This window comes from Myotis myotis, unplaced genomic scaffold, assembly GCF_014108235.1.
Source record: "Myotis myotis isolate mMyoMyo1 unplaced genomic scaffold, mMyoMyo1.p scaffold_m19_p_18, whole genome shotgun sequence".
In the NCBI taxonomy this organism is placed as follows: domain Eukaryota; kingdom Metazoa; phylum Chordata; class Mammalia; order Chiroptera; family Vespertilionidae; genus Myotis; species Myotis myotis.
In genome coordinates this window covers 16,973,879-16,995,108 of record NW_023416322.1, presented here as the reverse complement: position 1 = coordinate 16,995,108, position 21,230 = coordinate 16,973,879, and the positions used below count along the sequence as shown (strand labels likewise).

At 36.4% G+C, this 21,230-nt stretch overlaps 1 protein-coding gene across 1 annotated transcript in view; it reads left to right on the top strand.

Moving 5' to 3' along the window:
- The window catches only part of HMCN1 (hemicentin 1), a 377,912-nt gene that overhangs the window by 287,115 nt on the left and 69,567 nt on the right, over positions 1 to 21,230 (top strand). The window contains exons 57-70 of the mRNA XM_036343707.1: positions 1,828 to 1,924; positions 3,529 to 3,690; positions 4,388 to 4,501; positions 4,622 to 4,824; positions 5,098 to 5,179; positions 5,289 to 5,420; positions 6,259 to 6,408; positions 8,288 to 8,447; positions 11,111 to 11,235; positions 11,429 to 11,612; positions 12,230 to 12,327; positions 13,411 to 13,689; positions 17,512 to 17,708; positions 21,113 to 21,194. Coding sequence (XP_036199600.1) covers positions 1,828 to 1,924; positions 3,529 to 3,690; positions 4,388 to 4,501; positions 4,622 to 4,824; positions 5,098 to 5,179; positions 5,289 to 5,420; positions 6,259 to 6,408; positions 8,288 to 8,447; positions 11,111 to 11,235; positions 11,429 to 11,612; positions 12,230 to 12,327; positions 13,411 to 13,689; positions 17,512 to 17,708; positions 21,113 to 21,194 — 2,065 coding nt within the window. The remainder of the gene's footprint in view (positions 1 to 1,827; positions 1,925 to 3,528; positions 3,691 to 4,387; positions 4,502 to 4,621; positions 4,825 to 5,097; positions 5,180 to 5,288; positions 5,421 to 6,258; positions 6,409 to 8,287; positions 8,448 to 11,110; positions 11,236 to 11,428; positions 11,613 to 12,229; positions 12,328 to 13,410; positions 13,690 to 17,511; positions 17,709 to 21,112; positions 21,195 to 21,230) is intronic.

Genomic DNA, 21,230 nt, shown 5'->3' with positions numbered 1-21,230 from the left:
TAAAAACATCTGACTTTAAAATACCCGGTAGGCTTTGTATCTTATAATTTTCTTTATGACTTTTAAAAATAACTTTTTTATTTAGAAATAGATTTGTAAAAATAACCAAACATAAAAAGGATATGAAATAAAATTATTTTCTTCATTTTATTCACACTATGAGAGGTGACCATTATTAACAGTTTTATGTGAATTCCTGTAGAAATTGTCTACATTCAACACACACACACACACACACATACACACACACACAAGTTTAAGACGTGGTCTTTGTGATTAAAAAAAAGCAACCATTAAGCAAATTATTACAGTCCTTTTCACTGCATATTTCTGGTGATAAAATTCTAGCTGGTATAAGATTCCCTGTCAATTAAGATTTACTTGCTACTGGCAAAGAATTTATAATATAATAATAATGGGAACCACATAAATATCCTGAATTGTTCAGTAATGGACATGTCTATATTTTTCTTTCCAAGTGTCCTAAAAGATAGTTAGGTACTTATAGAAATAACACTGATTCGCTAGTTTACAACTTAATTAAATTATTTCATGAACATGTAAATGATATTCTATAGGCCCAAGAATCTAAGCATAACTATCGGTGTATCTAACACAGGACATATCTCCTAGAGTTCTTTATTTTTTTAAAAATGAGTCAGTTCACTGCCTTTAAATAATTTTGAATTCTCAAAGTATCTTGTAAACATCCTGACTATTTCTATTTGATGATCATACGACCTCTGCAAAAAATACTTAAATGTTTCTGTGTCTAGGGCCAAAAAATATATAGATGGGTAGCACTTTCTGCTAAATAAAATAAATTATAACTGGTATAGAGCTAACTATTGCTATGCAAAACAAACCACTCTGAAACAAGCACTCAAAACAATAAGCATTTGTTCAGCTCACAATTCTTCCTGTTGGCTGGGGGATTCTTCTGGTCTCAGCTGGGCTTACCCAAGTGTCTGCCTATTGTGGGTAGGCTAAGTGGTTCTGCTGATCTTGCTGGGCTCTTGCACATATCTGGGGCCTCAGTTGCAATAATGGGGCTGATTCTTCGCCATGTGATTCCATACCCTTGAGCAGGTTAGTCCTGGCTTCCTCATGTAGTGACCGAGTTCCAAATGAGGGGGAAAGAGTAACAATGCCTTTTTTAGGGCTAGGTTTGAAATGGCACACTGTCATTTCCATCACATTCTGTGGGTCAAGGCCAGGCACAAAACCACACAAATTCCACGTCTTTTTTTTGTTTTCTTTTGTTAATCCTCATTTGAGGATATTTTTCCATTGACTTTTAGAGAGAGTGGAAAGGAGGGGGAGAGAGAGAGAGAGAGAGAAACATCAATGTGAGAGAGGCACATCCATTGGTTGCCTCCCACACATGCGCCCAGATCTGGGCCAGGGATGGAGCCTGCAATCTAGGTATGTGCCCTTGACTGGAACCAAACCTGGGATCTTGTCCATGGGCTGATGCTCTATTCACTGAGCCAAACCAGCTAGGGCCAAATTCCACATCTTTACCTGGTGATGGGGGGAGTTTCAAAGTCACATTGTGGAAGGTAGATGGGAAAGTGGGAGAATAATTTGGGGCACTTTTGTAGTCAGTAGACCACAAGGATGTATAAAATTGCCTTTCCTGATTGGAAATCTTTATAAATAAATACTTATTTGATTGACCTGATTAATAAAAGCCAGCACCAATGCTATTATATATAAATGTTCTTTTTATGTCCATCTGGAGGGTTACGTATTATTCATTCTCAACATGATGACAAGTGGCTTTATAAAAAAAATTCAGTTGGAATTTCTTTATTTTTCCCTCAGATTCTAAATACTCAAATAACAGATATTGGCAGGTATGTGTGTATTGCTGAGAACACGGCTGGAAGTGCCAAAAAATATTTTAACCTCAATGTTCACGGTAAGAGCTCAATTCCAAAAGCATCTTCTAGGGGTGTGCTTGAAACGGCAGGAAAACTGTGTTTTACATTATGGAGGCTTTTCGTGTATTTTTAACTTGAAACAGTGTGTGGGGCTTGCATTCATACAATCGCCTCCCTCTCTCCCCACCGCAGCTAGTAGGATTTATAAGGTACAAAGTACAGAGCTTCTGGGAGCCTGTTTTTACATTATTCTAGTCCTTCAAGAGAAAAGGTAGTAACTTCTACATATTTGAAAGTTAAAAGAAAAAAAGAAAAAGAAAGAAAAAAAGTCAAAATCTGCAATCCCTAAGATTACATGTTTTTATGAAGTTTGGACTAAATATAGATCTTTTCCTCATAAAAATTCATTCACTAGTACTGATTGGAACCAGTTTCTGTCGTTAAGGGTGGAATTCATGTTGAGCTACATGCTCTAGTACCTCATATACTCCCTGGAAAAGAAGTCACTTAGGAGTGAAATCATTCCAAAAGCCACCAACACACCGAATTCATTCATCACACTTTTAAGTTTTCAGTATATGCTGGTCACTCCATAAATACTTTTTCTTTTTGGCAAAAAAAAAAAAAAAGCCATTGTTTGTCTTCTACAAAAGAGTAGTTTTTTTGTGTGACACACAGCTGCTTTCAGAATATTGACTTGGAAATGGTGAACAATCGTTATAAAAGATTTCCTTTATATGTTTGCTACATAGATATAAAATTGTGGCTTGTATTGGAGAGAGCTGAAATTTGAAATTTCATGAAAAATTTCTCCCCTGAAAGGACCTTGATTTAGCAACATAGATGTTCTTTTCTGATATGACATGCAGGGGATATCGATGTCTAGCAGTGTTTGGTGTTTCATATTTGAAACACTTCCACCTTTGTATCCCCGGGTTTTAGTGCAGGGAGTCACTTACAGTTCTTCATTAATATCTTTGAGGTTCTTTTAATGAATAAATCTGACCAAACAGAAACAGATGTGTTATGAATTCCCAGGATAAAAGCTATATCTAGCACAAAAAGTTATGCAAGAACTCAATGCATTATTAATCTTATCTTTTTTACTTCATTTTTTCTCTGCACTGCTTTTGCTTGTGGAATTCCTTGTTTGTTTGTTTTGAACAAACCATGGTATTGTTTATTTCTTAAGTTTTCTGCTCATCTTGGAAGTCTTTGATTTCATTGATGAAATAACCTGTAAATGTATTGATAGACAGATAACCCCTCAAATTAAATTTCTACTTTATAAATGCTATATGCAGGAAGATAAAAACTTTAAATAAGAATGTAATATTAAAAACAAGAATATGCAAACTTAACAAAAAGCACTCACGGGTATTTCTTTGTACATTGCCAAAACCATCTTAGGAATTGCCAACTACATTTCCTGAAAATTCTAGCACTCTGTCATTGGGAGAAGCAAGACTGATGGACATAGTGTGGTGAAGGCATTGGGAATCCTGGGGAAGACAGCTGGGTGATTAACAGTGTCAGTAACACGGTGCTTTGGCAGAGTACAGTGGCTGGACTTATATTAATAAGTTGCAGTGTATATTACTAGTCACATCAGATTTCACTTTTAATACATTTACTCTTACAGTTCCTCCAAGTGTCATTGGTCCTAACCCTGAAAACCTCACTGTTGTGGTGAACAACTTCATCTCTCTGACCTGTGAGGTCTCTGGTTTTCCACCTCCTGATCTCAGCTGGCTCAAGAACGAACAGCCTATCAAGCCAAACACAAATGCCCTCATTGTGCCTGGTAAGGAACTCGTTACTCTTATAAGGTGGGCAAAGTGTTCTCATGGTCCTTTATTTTAAATACAAATGGCATTTCCGCTTAGTCCCTTTCAAAACTTTTGTCTTGCTCCGTTTGTTTGTTCACATTACATGCCTCTTTACCTAATGGGGCCATTAGGATAAGATTGTATAGACTTTCATGATTTTAGTGGCAATGCACAGTAGCAAGGTCTACTTCAAGAAATTATGAAGTTTAGAAACAGAACTGCTTCGCAATTCCACAGGGGTGATAGGCTAGTAAATAGTGCTTTCATTGGATAATTCACTGGTGGTTTTTAATCAATCCGAGAGCCCCTTGATGACGGAAAAATAGATAGATGGACAAACAGATCCTTCTGCATTGTGGGAGATTTAAACCCAGAAAATGCTTGTTAACGTATTTGACTGTAGTACAATTACTGTTTTCTCATTGGGACCTATATCAAACAGTTCTCTTCATGTTTAGTTAATGGAGAGAGAAAAATTATGAATTTCATTTTTTATAAAGAAGTAGAATCAATCCTAAAGGAAGGATCAAATAAAACAGATTCAATTCTTTCATCTGAACTATGAAATGCTGCCATATAAATGTTACAGTGGAATATTTTGTCAATTTATCTTATTGATAAAATAGATACCACTCGATACCACTCTTCAATTTCCATTATATTTGCCCACAGGTGGTCGAACTCTACAGATTATTCGGGCTAAGGAATCTGATGGTGGTCAGTACACGTGTATAGCTATTAACCAAGCTGGCGAAAGCAAGAAAAAAGTCTCCCTGACTGTTTATGGTTTGTTTTCACTCTCCTCATAAAATCCTTTCACTTTTAAACTGGTATGAAATATTTTCCATCTGCACACCTTAATGAAAAAAAAAAAAAACGCCTTATGTTCTTGTTTCTTTCCCTCAGTACCTCCCAGCATTAAAGATCATGGCGGTGACTCGCTTTCTGTAGTCAATGTAAGAGAGGGGACCTCAGTTTCATTGGAGTGTGAGTCCAACGCTGTCCCACCTCCAGTCATCACGTGGTATAAGAACGGGCGGATGATAACAGAATCTACTCACGTGGAGGTTTTAGCAGGTGGACAAATGCTGCACATCAAGAAAGCTGAGGTGCATCTTTTATTCTTGTTTGCATGTCATGACTCCTTGGTGGGTTTTAGAAGAGAGCATTGGGAGTTGCATGTTCCCTTTATTACAGTTTATGATAAAACAACATCGTCCATGCCATTGACCTTATTTTCATAAAAACGCAGGACTGCAGAAAGCAATTAGACCTGGGGCGTTTGAGCATAAAGATGACTGGTGATTTAATCTGCACTGGAACAGTGTGATTGGTCATCTGTAACTCAATGGAGCACATACAATAGTATCTTTTTCTTTTAGGTATCTGACACAGGCCAGTATGTATGTAGAGCTATAAATGTAGCAGGACGGGATGATAAAAATTTCCACCTCAATGTATATGGTGAGCATCTGCCTCTAATACAACTCTTTTTCCCCCAGATATGCCAATGAAAGAAAGTGGCCTGAATTGGCTTAATGGGGACACATGGTTTCCTTCTGTCCTTTTACAGTGCCACCCAGTATCGAAGGACCCGAAAGAGAAGTGGTTGTTGAGACAATCAGCAACCCTGTGACTTTAACATGCGATGCCACTGGGATCCCGCCTCCCACCATAGCGTGGATGAAGAACCTCAAGCCCATAGGTAATGCAGCTGTGCATTGGCTCTGGTTTCCTTTTGCTCTGAATGCACTAGATTTATAAACTAGCAGGTTTTCAGATCATGCTCATAGCTGTGCTTAGTTCAGAAAGCATAATGTATGGACACATAAACTTACAAAATAGACTCAAAGTTATTTTATTTTATAAAGAGAATTTTCTCTGCCTCTTTCAAAAAGGCTCTCATTTAAAATAAAAGTACGGCCCTGACCGGTTTGGCTCAGCGGATAGAGCGTTGGCCTGTGGACTGAAGGGTCCCAGGTTTGATTCCCGTCAAGGGCATGTACCTTGGCTGCGGGCACGTCCCCAGTAGGGAGTGTACAGGAGGCAGCTGATCGATATTTCTCGCTCATCGATGTTTCTAACTCTCTATCCTTCTCCCTTCCTCTCTATAAAAAATCAATAAAATATATTTTTTAAAGAATAAGATAAAATAAAAGTACGAAGGAAGAACATTTTAACAATTGTTTTTAATCACAGTTGACATACTATTATATTTGTTTCAGGTGTACAACATAATAATTAGACATTTATATACCTTACAGAGTGACCACCCCAAAAAGTCTAGTATCCAGCTGACACCATATGTAGTTATTCCAGTGTAACTGACTAGATGCCCTAGGCTCTACTTTACATCTCTGTGATTATTTTTATAACTGAAAATTTGTACTTCTTAATCCCTTTCTTCTTGTTCACCCAGCCCCAATCCCTGTCCCATTAAGAAATCTATCACAAGAAACAAGACATTTTTATGCTGAATTGTAGAGGTTGAAATAAACGCTTCTTTAATGTTTTGCTTTGCTTTGCTTTGTTTCTGCCTCTAGAAAATTCTGACTCACTTGAAGTTCATATTTTGTCTGGAGGTAGCAAACTCCAAATTGCCCGGTCTCAGCGTTCAGATAGCGGAAACTATACATGCATTGCATCAAATATGGAAGGAAAAGCACAGAAAAATTACATTCTTTCTATTCAAGGTATGGGATGTATCGTCAATATCTTTAGCATATTCTTTCTTATAGTACAAAATATGTCTACAACTAGAGAGATCATTTGTAATTTATTCAAAGTCTTTAGATCAACAAAAAGTATTGTCAATGCTCTGCCCTACATTTACCTGTAGATTCTATTTTCATGGGAATTGGCATAGATGTGGAAAAAAGAATAGCAGAAATTTTATAATCTTTATTTTTTCTATGTTTACCAAAATTCTTACTGAATTATACTTATTTACTTAAAACTAGCATAATTTGTTTTGATGCTAAGCTCATAGGTTTGTTCTTATTTAAATATATCACTAATATTTAATTCATGAAAAGGCTGTAACTACAGAGAAGAGTTTGGGTAAATTCAAGTAATCATGAATCTTATGCTATTTTGGGTTGAGAATAAGAAGCATTAATTCATCCAACAAATACTTACTTAATCCTACTATGTTCCAATGTAGTATTGAGCAATGCAAGAACTTGTATACTTTTTTTTATTTTCAATAAACTTCTAATTGGTATTTATGTCCCAATAGTTAATTGAAATGGAAGTCTAACTTAAACCTAAGTCGAAATGCTTCCTTTTTTCCAATGTTAATATAGTTATTTTGAAAAAAAATTTCCATAAATTACACATTATTATGGATCTGTGTGTGCTCTGCTAAAGCTAACTACAAAAAAATGAAATTAAACAGAAAGTAAAATAAGTTTATGGGCATCAGTGGTTTCTTGGATTAGTAATACTTTGAGATTTCAGCAACAAAAGGGGAAAATAGCTACTCAGGGATTCAGAATCAGAAATTTTTTGTGTTGTTATATTTAATGCATTAATAATAATAGCTGTTAATCATAGGGTATGTGGTGTGACCAGACGTTTTACCAGATGTTCTACATTCATCCTTATGTCCTAAGACTAGAAATAATTTATGCAGTAGGGCATAGTACAGTGCTTGTCATATTTTAGACACTCATTAAAGGATATTTTTTATTAACATTCTTATTGATTTGACTTTAGTACTCTCAATTCTGTATATTTGGTATAATTATTATTATCTTCTGGATGACTAACATTAGATTTGGAAAGTGTGCAGTGGTGTGCTGGTAAATGTTTATAATTAACTCTCCAGATAAAAAGGTTCTGAATTGTTGCCAATAATTTGCAAGTTTCCATGGTGTAAATATCCCCACCGTGGCTCATTTCAAACTACCAACATGATGTCACTGAACATGGAGTAGGGAAGACGTGCAAAATTGGCTGTTGTAAACTGACATGAGCTGCCCTAGCAGACCACTGTGATTATATGGAAGAGGAATTTAAATGTGTTTCTGTTTGATACCATTGTCAATATTTTTATTATACATTATTTCTCGATTGAATCATTAAAGTATAAACCAAACATGGTTAGAAAAAGAGAACAAACAACAATAAACCTAACCATTGTTCAGAATAAATAATATTTAAATTGCAAATGGAGAAAGAAATAACCCAATAGATACATTTCTCAGACCGTTATGCTAAGATTTTTATAAAATGGATTCTCTTGAATTACACTAATTGTAAACTGTCTATTGAGAATTTAGTCCAAGAGAGATTCTACTTAGCTAGGAAGTGTGTCCATGAGTTAGACTTGTTACCAGTCCCTATGACTAAATAATTATATCAACTTACCGAAATACCAGGAATATTGAAATGACTGCTTTAGCTGTTCCTCCTTTAAAAATAATTTATGAGGATAAGAATAGTTTTATCTTGAACCACAATTTGGGAAGAATATGAAATGAAAAATGACATATTGTTTTGTGATTCTATTGTATTCGTTAGAATTTATATCATTGTGCCTTGTTAATAGACATTTTTATTTCTCCAAAGTTCCTCCAAGTGTTGCTGGTGCTGAAATTCCAAGTGAAGTCAGTGTCCTGGAAGGGGAAAATGTTGAGCTGGTCTGCAATGCAAATGGCATTCCTACCCCAGTTATTCAATGGCTTAGAGATGGGAGACCCATAACTAGCAGTGAAACAGAAAGAATCCGGTATGTTTACAAAGAATCTTTGCAGCATTAATTTCAAGGTCTGGTAAAATGTTTTATGTTTCACCTTCCACATGAATAATACCAAATTCAGCCTCCTTGGAATTTGGCTGTTAGATTCAGAGAGGAAAAAAATAGATCAAATTTTGGAGTGTTGGACATAGAAATTGTCTTTGGAGAATCACTCAAAAAGCGGGGAGGGGGGGGATGTTAATTCATTAACTCAGAGTTATAAAATCTTCTCAGACATTCATTCCTACAGATGTTAATTAACTATTGTTGCTTTTATTCCTCTAATCTCAGAATGTTTACACCAAAGTCCATGCCACAGAACAATTAGTTCTTTCCTGCTAACATCACAATTTTACCCTACAAAAGATTCATCAATAATCTTTGATCTGATTTTGTGTCCTGAGATCACTAAACCACCAAACATGCTGTATTTCTTGGCCCACTTTGAGAAAAGATACTGTATCATCATAACCACTTCATTCCTTGTAGTGATTTGTCCAAATCCTGTTTTCAGCTGATACTTGTCACCCAGGCCACAAACCACATAGAGATGGAATAATCATGTGGTAAGGGCCTCCTGCTCTCTCAACAAATACCTTTGGGAGCACAGATTTCTACTCGATTACTTTATCACAAAGCCCTATCATATTCAAATACCAGAGTAATTATAATTGCTTAAAGAATTATATATGCCTAAGAAGGTATTAAATAAATATATTAAATCTTTATCATTTTAAACCAAAATTTTTAATTTAACAAGTTGGAGTATACTTCCTAGTTAATGAATTGAACATGCTTAATTTAAAGAAAGGTAGTTATTTTTTAAGTTATTTTATGTTAAAATTTAGATATGTGTTCCCTTTCCAAGGTGAGATAAATTGCCCAGTATTTTAGAGATACACTTTAAGTTTCATATCTCTGGTGTGGACATTTCTGAATAGTTAACAAATATATAATTATTTTTATTAAATCAGTTGATATCAACCCTATTCCAAGCTAAGTATTAGATAGTTGATGGGACCTAAAGATCTTACGTAAGATAATATTTGTACCAAGGAATTTACAATCTTTCATTTATTTTATATGAAGAGTCTAACTGTATTTATTCCTATATCCACTTTATTGATTATTTGTTTGCTACTCCACAATATGTATAGGTTTGAGTAGAACAATTCATCAATCAAATAAAGTAAGTTTTCCAAAGTCAACTAACTATTTTCCATGGTCATAGCAGCTTACTTTTTTGTTCATTCAGATGGTTAAATTCGTGGAATTTTAAAATTCACATTTTGAAAAAGAAAAAATACAACAGAACCAGAAAATATTATTTTAATTCTCAATAACCATATTTCATAACATGTTAGAAATGGACTATTTACTTTTGACACTGGGAGAAATTAATAAAATCAACATTGTAGGAGTAACTATAGATAGCAATGTAACCTCTATAAAACAGGAAGTTTTGTTTGATAATTGGTCTGTGAAGGGAGTCAATAATGCAATGATCTTAACTTAAATGTCTTTGATAATCTAACTGTGTAGTTATTATTTACCATTTACACAGTTCAAAGGAAAAGCTTTAGCAACTTCTAGAAAAATGTTGGCAAAATATATGCATATATAATTCTGAGTTGGTGTCGCAGTTTAAATAAATTATTCTATTCCGCTCCGTCTCATTAGGTATTACACAGTTGTTTATAACTAGATTTTATTGTTGTTCTTTTGTTCATCTTCACCTGAGGGTATTTTTTCCATTGATTTCCAGAGCGTGAAAGGGAGTGGCGAGGGAGGGAGAGCGAGACAGAGAGAAAAGCATCGATGTGAGAGAGACACATCGATTGGTTGCCTCCTGCACATACCCCGACCAGGGCTGGGGATAGAACCTGCAACCCAGATATCAGGAATAGAACCCATGACCCTTTGGTGTGCAGGCCAACACTAACCACTGAGCTACAGGCCAGGGTTATAACTAGATTTTTTTAAATACATATTTTTTTAATTTCTCATGGTAGCAGTTTTTAATTTTCATACCAGAATTTTTAATAATTTTTATTTAATTCAAACCTCAAGGATAAAATGTTCTAACTATGAAGTGGGGAAAGAAAAGAAAAACAGTGTCTTTGGATAGACAAGTTTCTAATCTAATTTTGTTCGTTTCCTTTTTTCCCATAAGGAGGCAGTGGATGTATGAGACCCTTGACTGTAGAATTTTAGTTGGTTGCCTGAAATCTCCATCTGTTTAACTAGCTCTGACTTTTCAGGCTTCCATGTAGTTAGTGAAAAATATGTGAACCATTAAATCCAAGGGAAAGATGTATTTTATGGTGTGTGTTTTTTTAAATTAAATTTTATTAAATCTTTATTGTTGAAAGTATTTCATATGTCTTTTCCCCCCATTGTCGTCTCCCAACCTGCCCCCGCACTCTAGCCCTGGCCTATACCACCCCAACCCCCATTGTCTGGGTCCATTGGTTATGCTTATATGCATACAAGTTCTTTGGTTAATCTCTTACCCACACCCAGCACCTCACCTAACCTCGCCTGCCTTCCCTCTGAGGTCTGTGTCTTTTAAAAAAGCACCATGATCTGGGGTAAGTCTTCCAGATCTTCGCTCTATACAAATCATCTCAGTACTCCTATAAACCCTTCCACAGGGTGACTGCCACCGGCAGCACGTTAATCATTCTCGGAGCTCTCCCGTCCGACATGGGGAAATACACGTGTGTCGCCACTAATCCTGCTGGAGAGGAAGACCGAATTTTTAACCTGAATGTTTACGGTAAGCATGAAATTCCACCCTCCTTTGGCTGTGCCACGTCAGGGCTCTCTCAGTGCAATACGAAGGCCCAGCAGTAGGTGTCTGAAGCATTTCGTTCGACAATATGATGTCATTGCGGGCTCCTTGTGAGATGGTTTGAATCAGTAACACACACACACACACCCTTCCCTCTCTCGTTTTCTGCGCGACGTAGTCCCACCTGCCATCAGGGGTAATAAAGAAGAAGCAGAGAAACTAACGGCCTTGGTGGACACTTCAATCAATATTGAATGCCGAGCCACAGGGACGCCTCCGCCCCAGATAAACTGGCTGAAGAACGGACTTCCCGTGCCCCTGTCCTCCCACATCCGGTTGCTGTCAGGAGGGCAGGTCATCAGGTCAGCTTTTATCGCATGTGACTTCTTGTTTGCTGGACAGATAAAGTCTCAGTGACTGTAGACTTTAACTTATCTAAATCGTGTTTAAGGAATGTTGTTGTTGTTGTTCTAAGTTTTTACTATTGTTCGTTTTCCTTTTCAGTATCTTTTTAGAAGAGGGAGGATAACAAATATTTAATTACAATGGCTTTTTATTCTTATTTCAATGCTCGTATTTTAGTAAATTGTATAAAATAGGTCTTTTATAAAAAGACGTATCTATTACATATATTTCTGAGAACAACTATTAGCTAAAATTAATAGGCAAATGATAGGAAGATGCCTACTAAATCATGTGATTTTTCACATTAATATCATTCTCTATTAGAATATATTTGAAAAATATTCACCTCTCAAACTGTACTATATTTTCAGTGGCTTACTGTCCGTGTCAAATCAACTTTGTAGGATAAATTACATTTGAGGCATCTGTGGTTTATGATGGATGGTTATAACCTTCATACCTAAACTTTTCCCACATAAATCACTTTCTATATTTATGTTTAAACCATAGGTATTTTACTTGTGTATGTTGGATGGGATCAAATTATGAACTGTTGGGTCAAATTGTTTTTCAGGATTGTGAGAGCTCAGGTGTCTGATGTTGCCGTGTACACTTGTGTGGCCTCCAACAGAGCTGGGGTGGATAATAAACATTATAGTCTTCAAGTGTTTGGTATGTCGCAGAAATGACTCTAGTGTTTTACCATGGGTCTAGTATTAAGCAACATGCTTTTATATTTAGATATTGCCGTATCAGAAAAGCTTGGCAAAATAGGATCTTGCCAACTAGGGAAGAACACATTTTCTTCCACGGGGTTCATGTTTGTTAGAGCATACTGTCTGTTTGCCAAAATGCTCTTCTAACCTGGAATTTTACATTAAGTCAAAACTAAAATTTTAAACATAGCATTTCAATCCAGACGTAAGACCATTCCTTTCATACAAATAGAAAGTTCAGACTGTTTTCTAATATTATTAGTGGCCCATTTAGAGTATCGAAAATGTGAATTGATGTGTGCATAAACAGGGTGTCCCCAAAATGTATACACTTTTAATAATTATTAATTCCGTATCGAAAATGTGAATTGATGTGTGCATAAACAGGGTGTCCCCAAAATGTATACACTTTTAATAATTATTAATTCCAGTGGGTTCAATCTGGAAAAAAAGAAACATCAATTGAGCTCTCATATATACAGGGTATATACATTTTTGGAACACCCTACATATGTCTTTGTGTGTATGTATAGAGAACTCGCAACATTTCATTTCTGAAATATGAAGGTTTTCTGGTCTAGATTTCTCAATCCCTAAGGACATCTCAGAATAGTCAAGCAACTATTTAATGTAAATGACTGATGTTGGCTTATATAAAACTTACTCTAGAACATACTATTATTTTATTTATTGAAAGTAGTTGAAAATATACTTCTGGATTTTATAATATGTATTATAACAAATTAAAGAGACAAGCCTAAGCAGTTAAAACAATGGCCAAAATTTAAACACATTGGAACATTGTATGTTCTACAGGAAACATTCCTGAGGTTTCATTGCTAATACTTTGGAAGATTAGTAATTCCCTACCTAACACATGTTTTTATGGTGACGTCATCAACTCATTACATGCTGTTTTCAATTCTATATTTTTATAGAGCATAGAAACACTATAAAACTAATTGAACTCTTCAACTTTTTAATCTAAACTGATCTCAAAGTAGATATATAAAACGTGCCCGTTTTCTTTTATGTGTAGTACCACCAAATCTCGACAATGCCATGGGAACAGAGGACATCATAATTGTCAAGGGCAGTTCTACCTCCATGACATGCCTCACAGATGGAACCCCAACTCCCCGAATGTCATGGCTTAGGGATGGCCAGCCTCTGGGGCTTGACGCCCATCTGACAGTAAGCACTCAAGGAATGGTCCTTCAACTCATCCAAGCAGAGACCGAAGATTCGGGAAGGTACACCTGCATTGCCTCCAACGAAGCTGGAGAAGTCAGCAAACACTTTATCCTGAAGGTCCTAGGTATGTAAACATTCAATATTGAGGAGTTGCCTACATCTTTCTCCTGAAAATGATAGAGCTTGAGTTGTCCATCTGTACTCACTGAACTGAGTGAGAAAGGAGGCGTAGCAAAAGACAAGACTGGAAAGATACAAACCGTGAAGAGCCTTGGGAACATTTTAGAGAATTTGACCCCTTGACAAAGGCAGTAAAAAAGCTCAAACAGGGATGTGTTACAACTAGATTTCATCTCCCCGAAATTCCTTCTGATGACAGGGTGAAGAATTCAGAGAAGAGCCTGTTGTACTCATACAGGCCTGAAAATGCAGGCCCTGACCCAGGAAGAGGCAATGAGTGGGGAAAGAGAGAAGGAAAAACCCTCTAGGAATTCAGAAATAGAATCATGGTGCATTTCTGGATGTAGAAAATGAAAGAGAAAAATAATGCTGACGTTGTTAGAGTCATTTACAAAGAACAGCCTTCCCAGCTGAAGGGTGTATAAAAATTATATCTTCTGAAGACAGATTTGAAAACTGCTTCAGCAGAGAGAGAAGTTTCTGCATTCCAGCATCTGTTGAAAGCTAATTCCCTTAAAACCTGAAAAATGCTACACTTGAATCAGTGTTACCCTCAGAATGTGAATGTCAGTGTGCTAATTTGGGGAACTGCTATTCTCATCTTAATTCCATCCACGTGGTGGGAGGTATCGTGGTGTATTAGTGGTTCTGGAAAGTCCATTTTGGGGAAAATACCAAAAGCAAGGGAGGAAATCCTACAAAACAAAGCTGAGGGGTTTTGACGGGGTCCAGGCTATGAAGGCTTTGTTGACCACATTAAAAATGTTGGTTTTTATCCTAGAACGATGGAAAACCAGTAAAAATTCTACTAAATGGAATGCCATGAGTAAAGTTGCAGTTTGAAAAGGCCTCTCTTACTACAGCGTGGAGAGCTACTTAGAGCAGGAGACCAGTGTACTATTCTCAATTATGTTTAGGAAAAACAGAACTTCTAAAAAGATGGCAGCTGGAACAAAGAACTTCTGTTTCTCTTGCTGAGCGAGGTATCTGGCGGTAGGCGGTAGTTGCATTGGTTCACCAGTTCAGATGTTTATAGTTCTCCTGGCCTTCATATCATAGTTCCATGATCACACATTGTTTGCTCACCCCACCCCAGAATCACTGGATGCAGCAATAGAGCAGGAAAAATTCATAGAGCAAAGAGTTTGGGGACTTTCTTAGAAGTCCCATGAATACCTATGGGTCAGAATTGTCACATGTTACTCCACCTGCTCTCTACTGAAGAGGCACAACCCCAACAAAATCAGGGTCTGTTAACGAGAAAGAAACAAATAATTGATATTGGGTAGGCACCTGCAGCCAGCAGGGAGGAGATATGGGTCCAAGTAAGTGTGTTTTAGCTCAGATTAGTGATGGAGGTGAGAAGAAGATGTATTCTGGTAAGAACTGCGGGTAGCAGTGTTAGGACTTAGGTGTGGATTTGAACACAGGTGAAGAAGATATCAAGGAGGACTCCTAGTTTCTGGCTCACATGACTGAATGATTGGTGGACCTTTCACATAAATGCAGCGACTGCTGGAAAAGGACCAGGTTTTGAGGAACAAGGCAACAGGTTGAGGTGAAGTCGTTTTCAAACGTCCCACTGGAGATGTTTATCTAAATCAGTAGATTTCTGGGTCTGGAGTTCAGATGAGAGATGTAGGCTAGAAATAAAGCTCTGGACTCCTGAGACTGTGGACAATGCCTAGGCCGCCCTGATACAAGACTTCGGGACAAGATCCAGAGTGCAGAAGTTCACAATCACTTATCACCTGTAGGCTCTGATGACTGGGGATTGAGCCATTTGGGAACATGTTGTTATTGTTGTGATTTTAAATCTAGTGACTAGAATCTTTTTAGGATAAAGGCCAGGCCTAACTAATCTTTTTATCCACGGTGGCTGATACACAGTAAATACACAGCAAGTGAGAGGAATAAAGAATTGACCAGAGTCAGAAAAAGAATCAGGGACATGCTTTTGAGTGATACAGACAACACACTGTGGAAATGAGAAGGGATAGAAATTTCATAGTTTGTTGAGATAATCAAGGAAGGATATATAGTTTTACAAATGAACTTAATGACATTAATGTGACCTTGGTTGTCCTTGAATATGCTCAGTTAGGAAATGGGATTAGTGGACAATGTTTCATTGGAAGGAATAGCATTAGAAAAGTCACAGAACAAGAAAGCACTGAACTTGTTGAAGGACAAGTATATTAAAAGTAGATAATATTATAAAGATAGATTAAGCCATATTATGAAAGCCTTGGGAGCTGTAATACAGAGCTTTTATTTAACTCAGTAAACAACATGGAGACACAAATCTTTTAAGCAAGAAATAGTGAATCAACTTAAAATACACTTAAGGAAATGTATTTTGTCTGATTTCTTAATTATAATCTATAAACAAAGACATATTTAATATATCCTTCTTTTTCCAGAAAGAAAAATGATGACCACGGGTAGAAATTTTTAGGAGGCGTCGTTTTAATAATAATACCAACAGCTGTAGCAGGCATTATAATAGTAATAACTTTTTTAAACCCTTAATTATAAAATAAAACAGATTCAGAAACACAAAAGAAATATACATTGTTCCTAGATGATCTCATTAAATCCTCACAACAATCCTATAGTGAAATAATAGTACCATCTATATTTTGAGATGTGTTCAAATTCACCAACCTACGAATTTTTGGAGCCAGTATTCAAACTCGGGCAGTTTGACTCCACCTCCTTTCCTGTGAGCCTCTGTTGTAAACTATGTGCCTGATTTTAAAAAATAAAATAAAATAAGAAGACAGTTAATGTTTGGAGCTGTCCAACCGATTTTGGCGGCCTTATGAAACAGTAAGCTGGAAATGCTCGTAGAAAACTTGAATGATCTTTGTAAGGGAGGTCTGTTTCAAAGGCATTCCTAAACTTAGAAACAGTTGAAATGAAAACCTTCTTGTTCCTTTCAAGGGTCTAGATTCCTTAACATCCCCTTGAGAAGGATAATTTAGAAGTATAAATAATGAAAAAGAGTTTCTGCCCAGACATAACAAATGTGTTTTATGCAGAAATAGTCTCCAAATGTAACTATTTTTTCATCTGCTTAGTGATCATTTCCTCTTAAAGTTCTGCATTGAAGAGCTGATAGCAAATTCCATAGCATTTGCCTATTGCTTTTGTAGAAGCAGCAGCTATATGAAAGGTGCAGAAACACACTACTGTGTTTAAGTACCGCTCTTTGAAAAAGATGGGGTTACTTTCTATTCTTTTCAGATCTTCACAGTTAAGTAAGACTGCTCTAATGATCGGAACCCCAATTACTGAGAGGTAGCTGCTTTGTAATGGCTTGTTACTTTGTGATGTGTTATACCCATGAGCCATCCTTTTTAAAGCATTGCCTTTTTTAAAATGTAATAACATCTAGTAATTATTTTGGCATCCTGTTCTAATTAGATTGTATCATATGAACCATAAATTTCTTTTATATTTTTATTGATTTCAGAGAGGCAGGGAGAGGGAGAGGGAGATAGAAACATCAATGATGAGAGAGAATCATTGATCGGCTGCCTCCTACACACCTCACACTAGGGATTGAGCCCGCAACCTGGGCATGTGCCCTGACTGGGAGTGGAACCTGTGACCTCCTGTTTCATAGGTCGACACTCAACCACTGAGCCATGCCGGCTGGGCTGAACGATACATTTGAGTCAAGTTTTCTTTTAAAGATTTTCTAACCAGCAGTACTTTATGAAACAGCAAGTTTATTTTGTTTCTAATTTCCTTTAAATAGAACCACCTCATATCAATGGATCTGAAGAACCTACAGAGATATCAGTGATTGTTAATAATCCACTTGAACTTACCTGCATTGCTTCTGGAATCCCAGCTCCTAAAATCTCCTGGATGAAAGATGGACGGCCCCTTCCCCAGACAGATCAGGTACAAACTCTTGGAGGAGGAGAGGTTCTTCGAATATCTAGTAGTCAGGTAAGTTCAGCTCATACAATTATTTTATCCTTGGTTCAGCTTCTCCCTTGCTGATATCTGAGAAATGTTGGGAAAATTTTATCTTTGAATCGGAACATATCACAGCTCTCCGTAACTTTAGCAACGATAGATTGGTCCTACAATATGCATGACTGGGTAGACGCTTACAAGGTAACATGACTAGAAAGAAGTGTCAAAGATTTTCCTGCTTTCCAAAAATGTATTTTCCACGGTAGTAAAATCATCGATTTTCAGAAGGAAGCAAGATATCTGCACGTTAACTTTTATAAATTTTCAGTGTTATAACTGATCAAAGATTTTCAGAAGCTGTTAATTTGTATCATGTAGCACTTTATGAAACTGCCAAAACGCAATTCAACATACATATATCTGAAGCCTCAAAGAGCACTTTTGATCTTCAAAATGAACTACCATAACCGAAAATCTAAAGAGACACCATTTTTTTAAAAATGATTGAACGATTCAGTAAAATTGACTGTTATTTCCTTGTGTTTAAGGAAATTAATCAGAAATGTGAGTCTATTTAAGGGGAATATGTCTGGGCTATCTTAGTGTCTTCTGTTCTAATAAAGACAAGCCTTATAGTACAAATATTGCCCACCTGTGGCCCAGTGTTCTCATCTGTGAACTGAGGGGGAAAATGATAATAATACCTAACTCGTACACTTGGGGATTTAGAGATGATCTAACATGCCTGCTTAGACTGATGCCACAGGCATGTAGTGATTCTAAAACAGAGTTAGATAGAATTAGCTGCTGCTATTATTGTTGTTATAATCGTCATTCCTTTTAAAATAGAATAGCAAATTATTTAATCATATTTTGTTTGCATTTTCACTGAGAAAAGAGGAAGGAAAGAAAGGGAGCTGGAAAAAGAGAGCTGGGGATTATAAATTTTGCTGGTCCTGTGTTCAGCTATGGGTCTATCATAATGGTGACCCTCATGACAACTCTATGAGGCCATGTCTTTATCCCCATCCTATAAACCCACAAACAGATCCAGAGAGATTACGTACTTGCCTGACGAGTACTTATTGTTACTCAGTGATGGAGCTCGGCACACTTCTCATTTCTAACACCAAAGAGAACACACCTTCCATTCCCCTCTTCTCTCCATCAGACCCTGCAGTAACCCAGAGAAAACCCAGGTCCAACCAGCAAACCACTTGAATGCTATAATTTCAATGGGCCAAAAAGGAAGTAAAAGAATTTTGTAACATAAAGAATAGCATGAAGACAGGAACATATGTGGATTATAAATCATGCATTTATAAAAGAATCATAAATGTAAGGGAATAAATAGATAAAGCTTAAGAGGGAGATTAAGGCCACATTGCAGTAGGACTTAAATGCAAGAATGAAAAGTTGAGTTATAACCAAACAAGACAGAGATGCATAGAGTGTTAAATGGTGACCCGCATGTTCTGGCTATTGTGGAGAATACCAGCATAACCCATAAGACATTTCTCAGCCTTCAGTGAGCTTTCAGTTGTCTAGGAGAAATAAAGCTACACGTATGATAAAATTAGGAAAAGAAATAAGAAAACCATTAAAAACATAGAAGTGACTGCTCTTGGTTCCTCCACGCCTCCGTTTCCATAACATTTTATACACATCCCACCTAAAGCACTTACTAAATCATGTTTTACTTTTGTCTTTTCATGTACATATCTGTAACATACAGATTGCCTGGCACATAATGGATGTTGTGCAAATTCCAAAATGTGTGGTAGAGACAAGAGTTTCCTAAGACGTCTTTTGTCAGACATTCATCTGTGATTTATTCCCAAGAGGGAAGAATTGTATGACCAAGTAGACTTGGAAACCTATGGACTGTGCCTTTCCTCCTCTGTGAGCCATAGCACTTGTCAACAACTCTGCAAAATCTTACTCTAAAAAAACTGATCAACTATAATTTTCAAACACCCTATTAACAGAACGCATCCTAGAAAATGTAGCTACAAATAATGACCGTTGATATCCTGAAGGGCCTAAGTCGTCAGGAAATATTTCTTGGAGGAGGCAAGATTTAAGAGTAATCATGAATGATGCTTCAAGTTTGGCTAAGTCAGGACAAGTGCAGGGAAAGTATTACTTGGGAATAAAATGAGTTGGTTGAGAAGAGTTGACTTTTAGAGGTTTTGAAAATATGATGAGAAATTCAGAAATTATTCTCTAGACCAGTGGTTCTCAACCTTGGCTGCACATTAGAATCACCTGGGGATCTTTTTAAAATCCTGATTTCTGGGCCTCGTCCTCCGGAAATTCTGTTTCTTTGTGATGGGGTGGGGCCACAACATTAGTAACAAAGAAACAGAATTTCCAGAGGATGAGGCCCAGAAATCAGGATTTTAAAAAGATTCCCATGTGATTCTAATGTGCAGCCAAGTTTGAGAACCACTGCTCTAGGCAGTAGCACAGCATTTTAAATTCTTAATTGAAGGAACTGGTGAGTGGCATTCTTCTAAAGTTGTGTTTAAGTATTTTTCCAAAAATACTAGTCTTAACATACTGGTCTTAAATGTTTTCAAAGGAGTTTTTGCAGCCTACCAAAAAAGTTTTTCCATAACCTATAAAGTCAGTTTTGAATGTAAGAATTTTAAAATTTCCAATATACTAGGAATGTTCAAGTAGTAAAATAAATGAAAACAAGATTTTCCTACTTTTCCAAAATAGATTTTTCACAGTAGTAAGATCATCTACTTTCCAGAGTATACTTTACACACACATAAGTATGGGCCATTTCTACAAAAAAAAGTCAAACATATGAATGAAGACTAACACTTCCAGTGGAAACTATGCTTGAGGTTTTTTTAAAGAAATGTTTCTGGTTTTAGTGAGAAAATAGATTTAGCTGTCAGTCAACACTATTTGCAGCCAAATTACATAATATAGCCCTATTGTTTCCTCAAAGGTATATTCAACATGTGGCATTCATGTGCTTTATTTATGTAACCTGATATTTATTTATTCATTTATTTACTTAATTTTTACTTTCTTCAGGAAGACCCTATTTGAAGTTTTCAGTGTGAAATTCAAACTCATAAATACTTGTTTCCTTAATAAACTTTGAGTATCCAGTCTGTCATGTACATATCTGCCTTTCCTGAGATCATGAAATATACCTAACATGCAATTATTGAGATTAAAGTGCCAAAACCCTGTTAAAACATAGAATTACATAGAATAGAGATGCCAAGCAATGCGTGATAAATGAATGCTATTCACAAATGTTAAAACAGTTTATTAATATTAATTATTGTGCCATCTTAATGAAATCTTGGTTGGTGTGAGATTTTCAAATTCATTCTAGTGGATATTTATTCTCATCATTAAAACTAACGTGGTAACATTGTGTAATTTACATACCTGGATTTTTGTAGGTTGAAGATACAGGAAGATATACATGCCTGGCCTCCAGCCCTGCAGGAGATGATGATAAAGAATATTTAGTGAGAGTGCACGGTAAATTTGGCAAAATGTTCAGTAGTCAGTCCATCA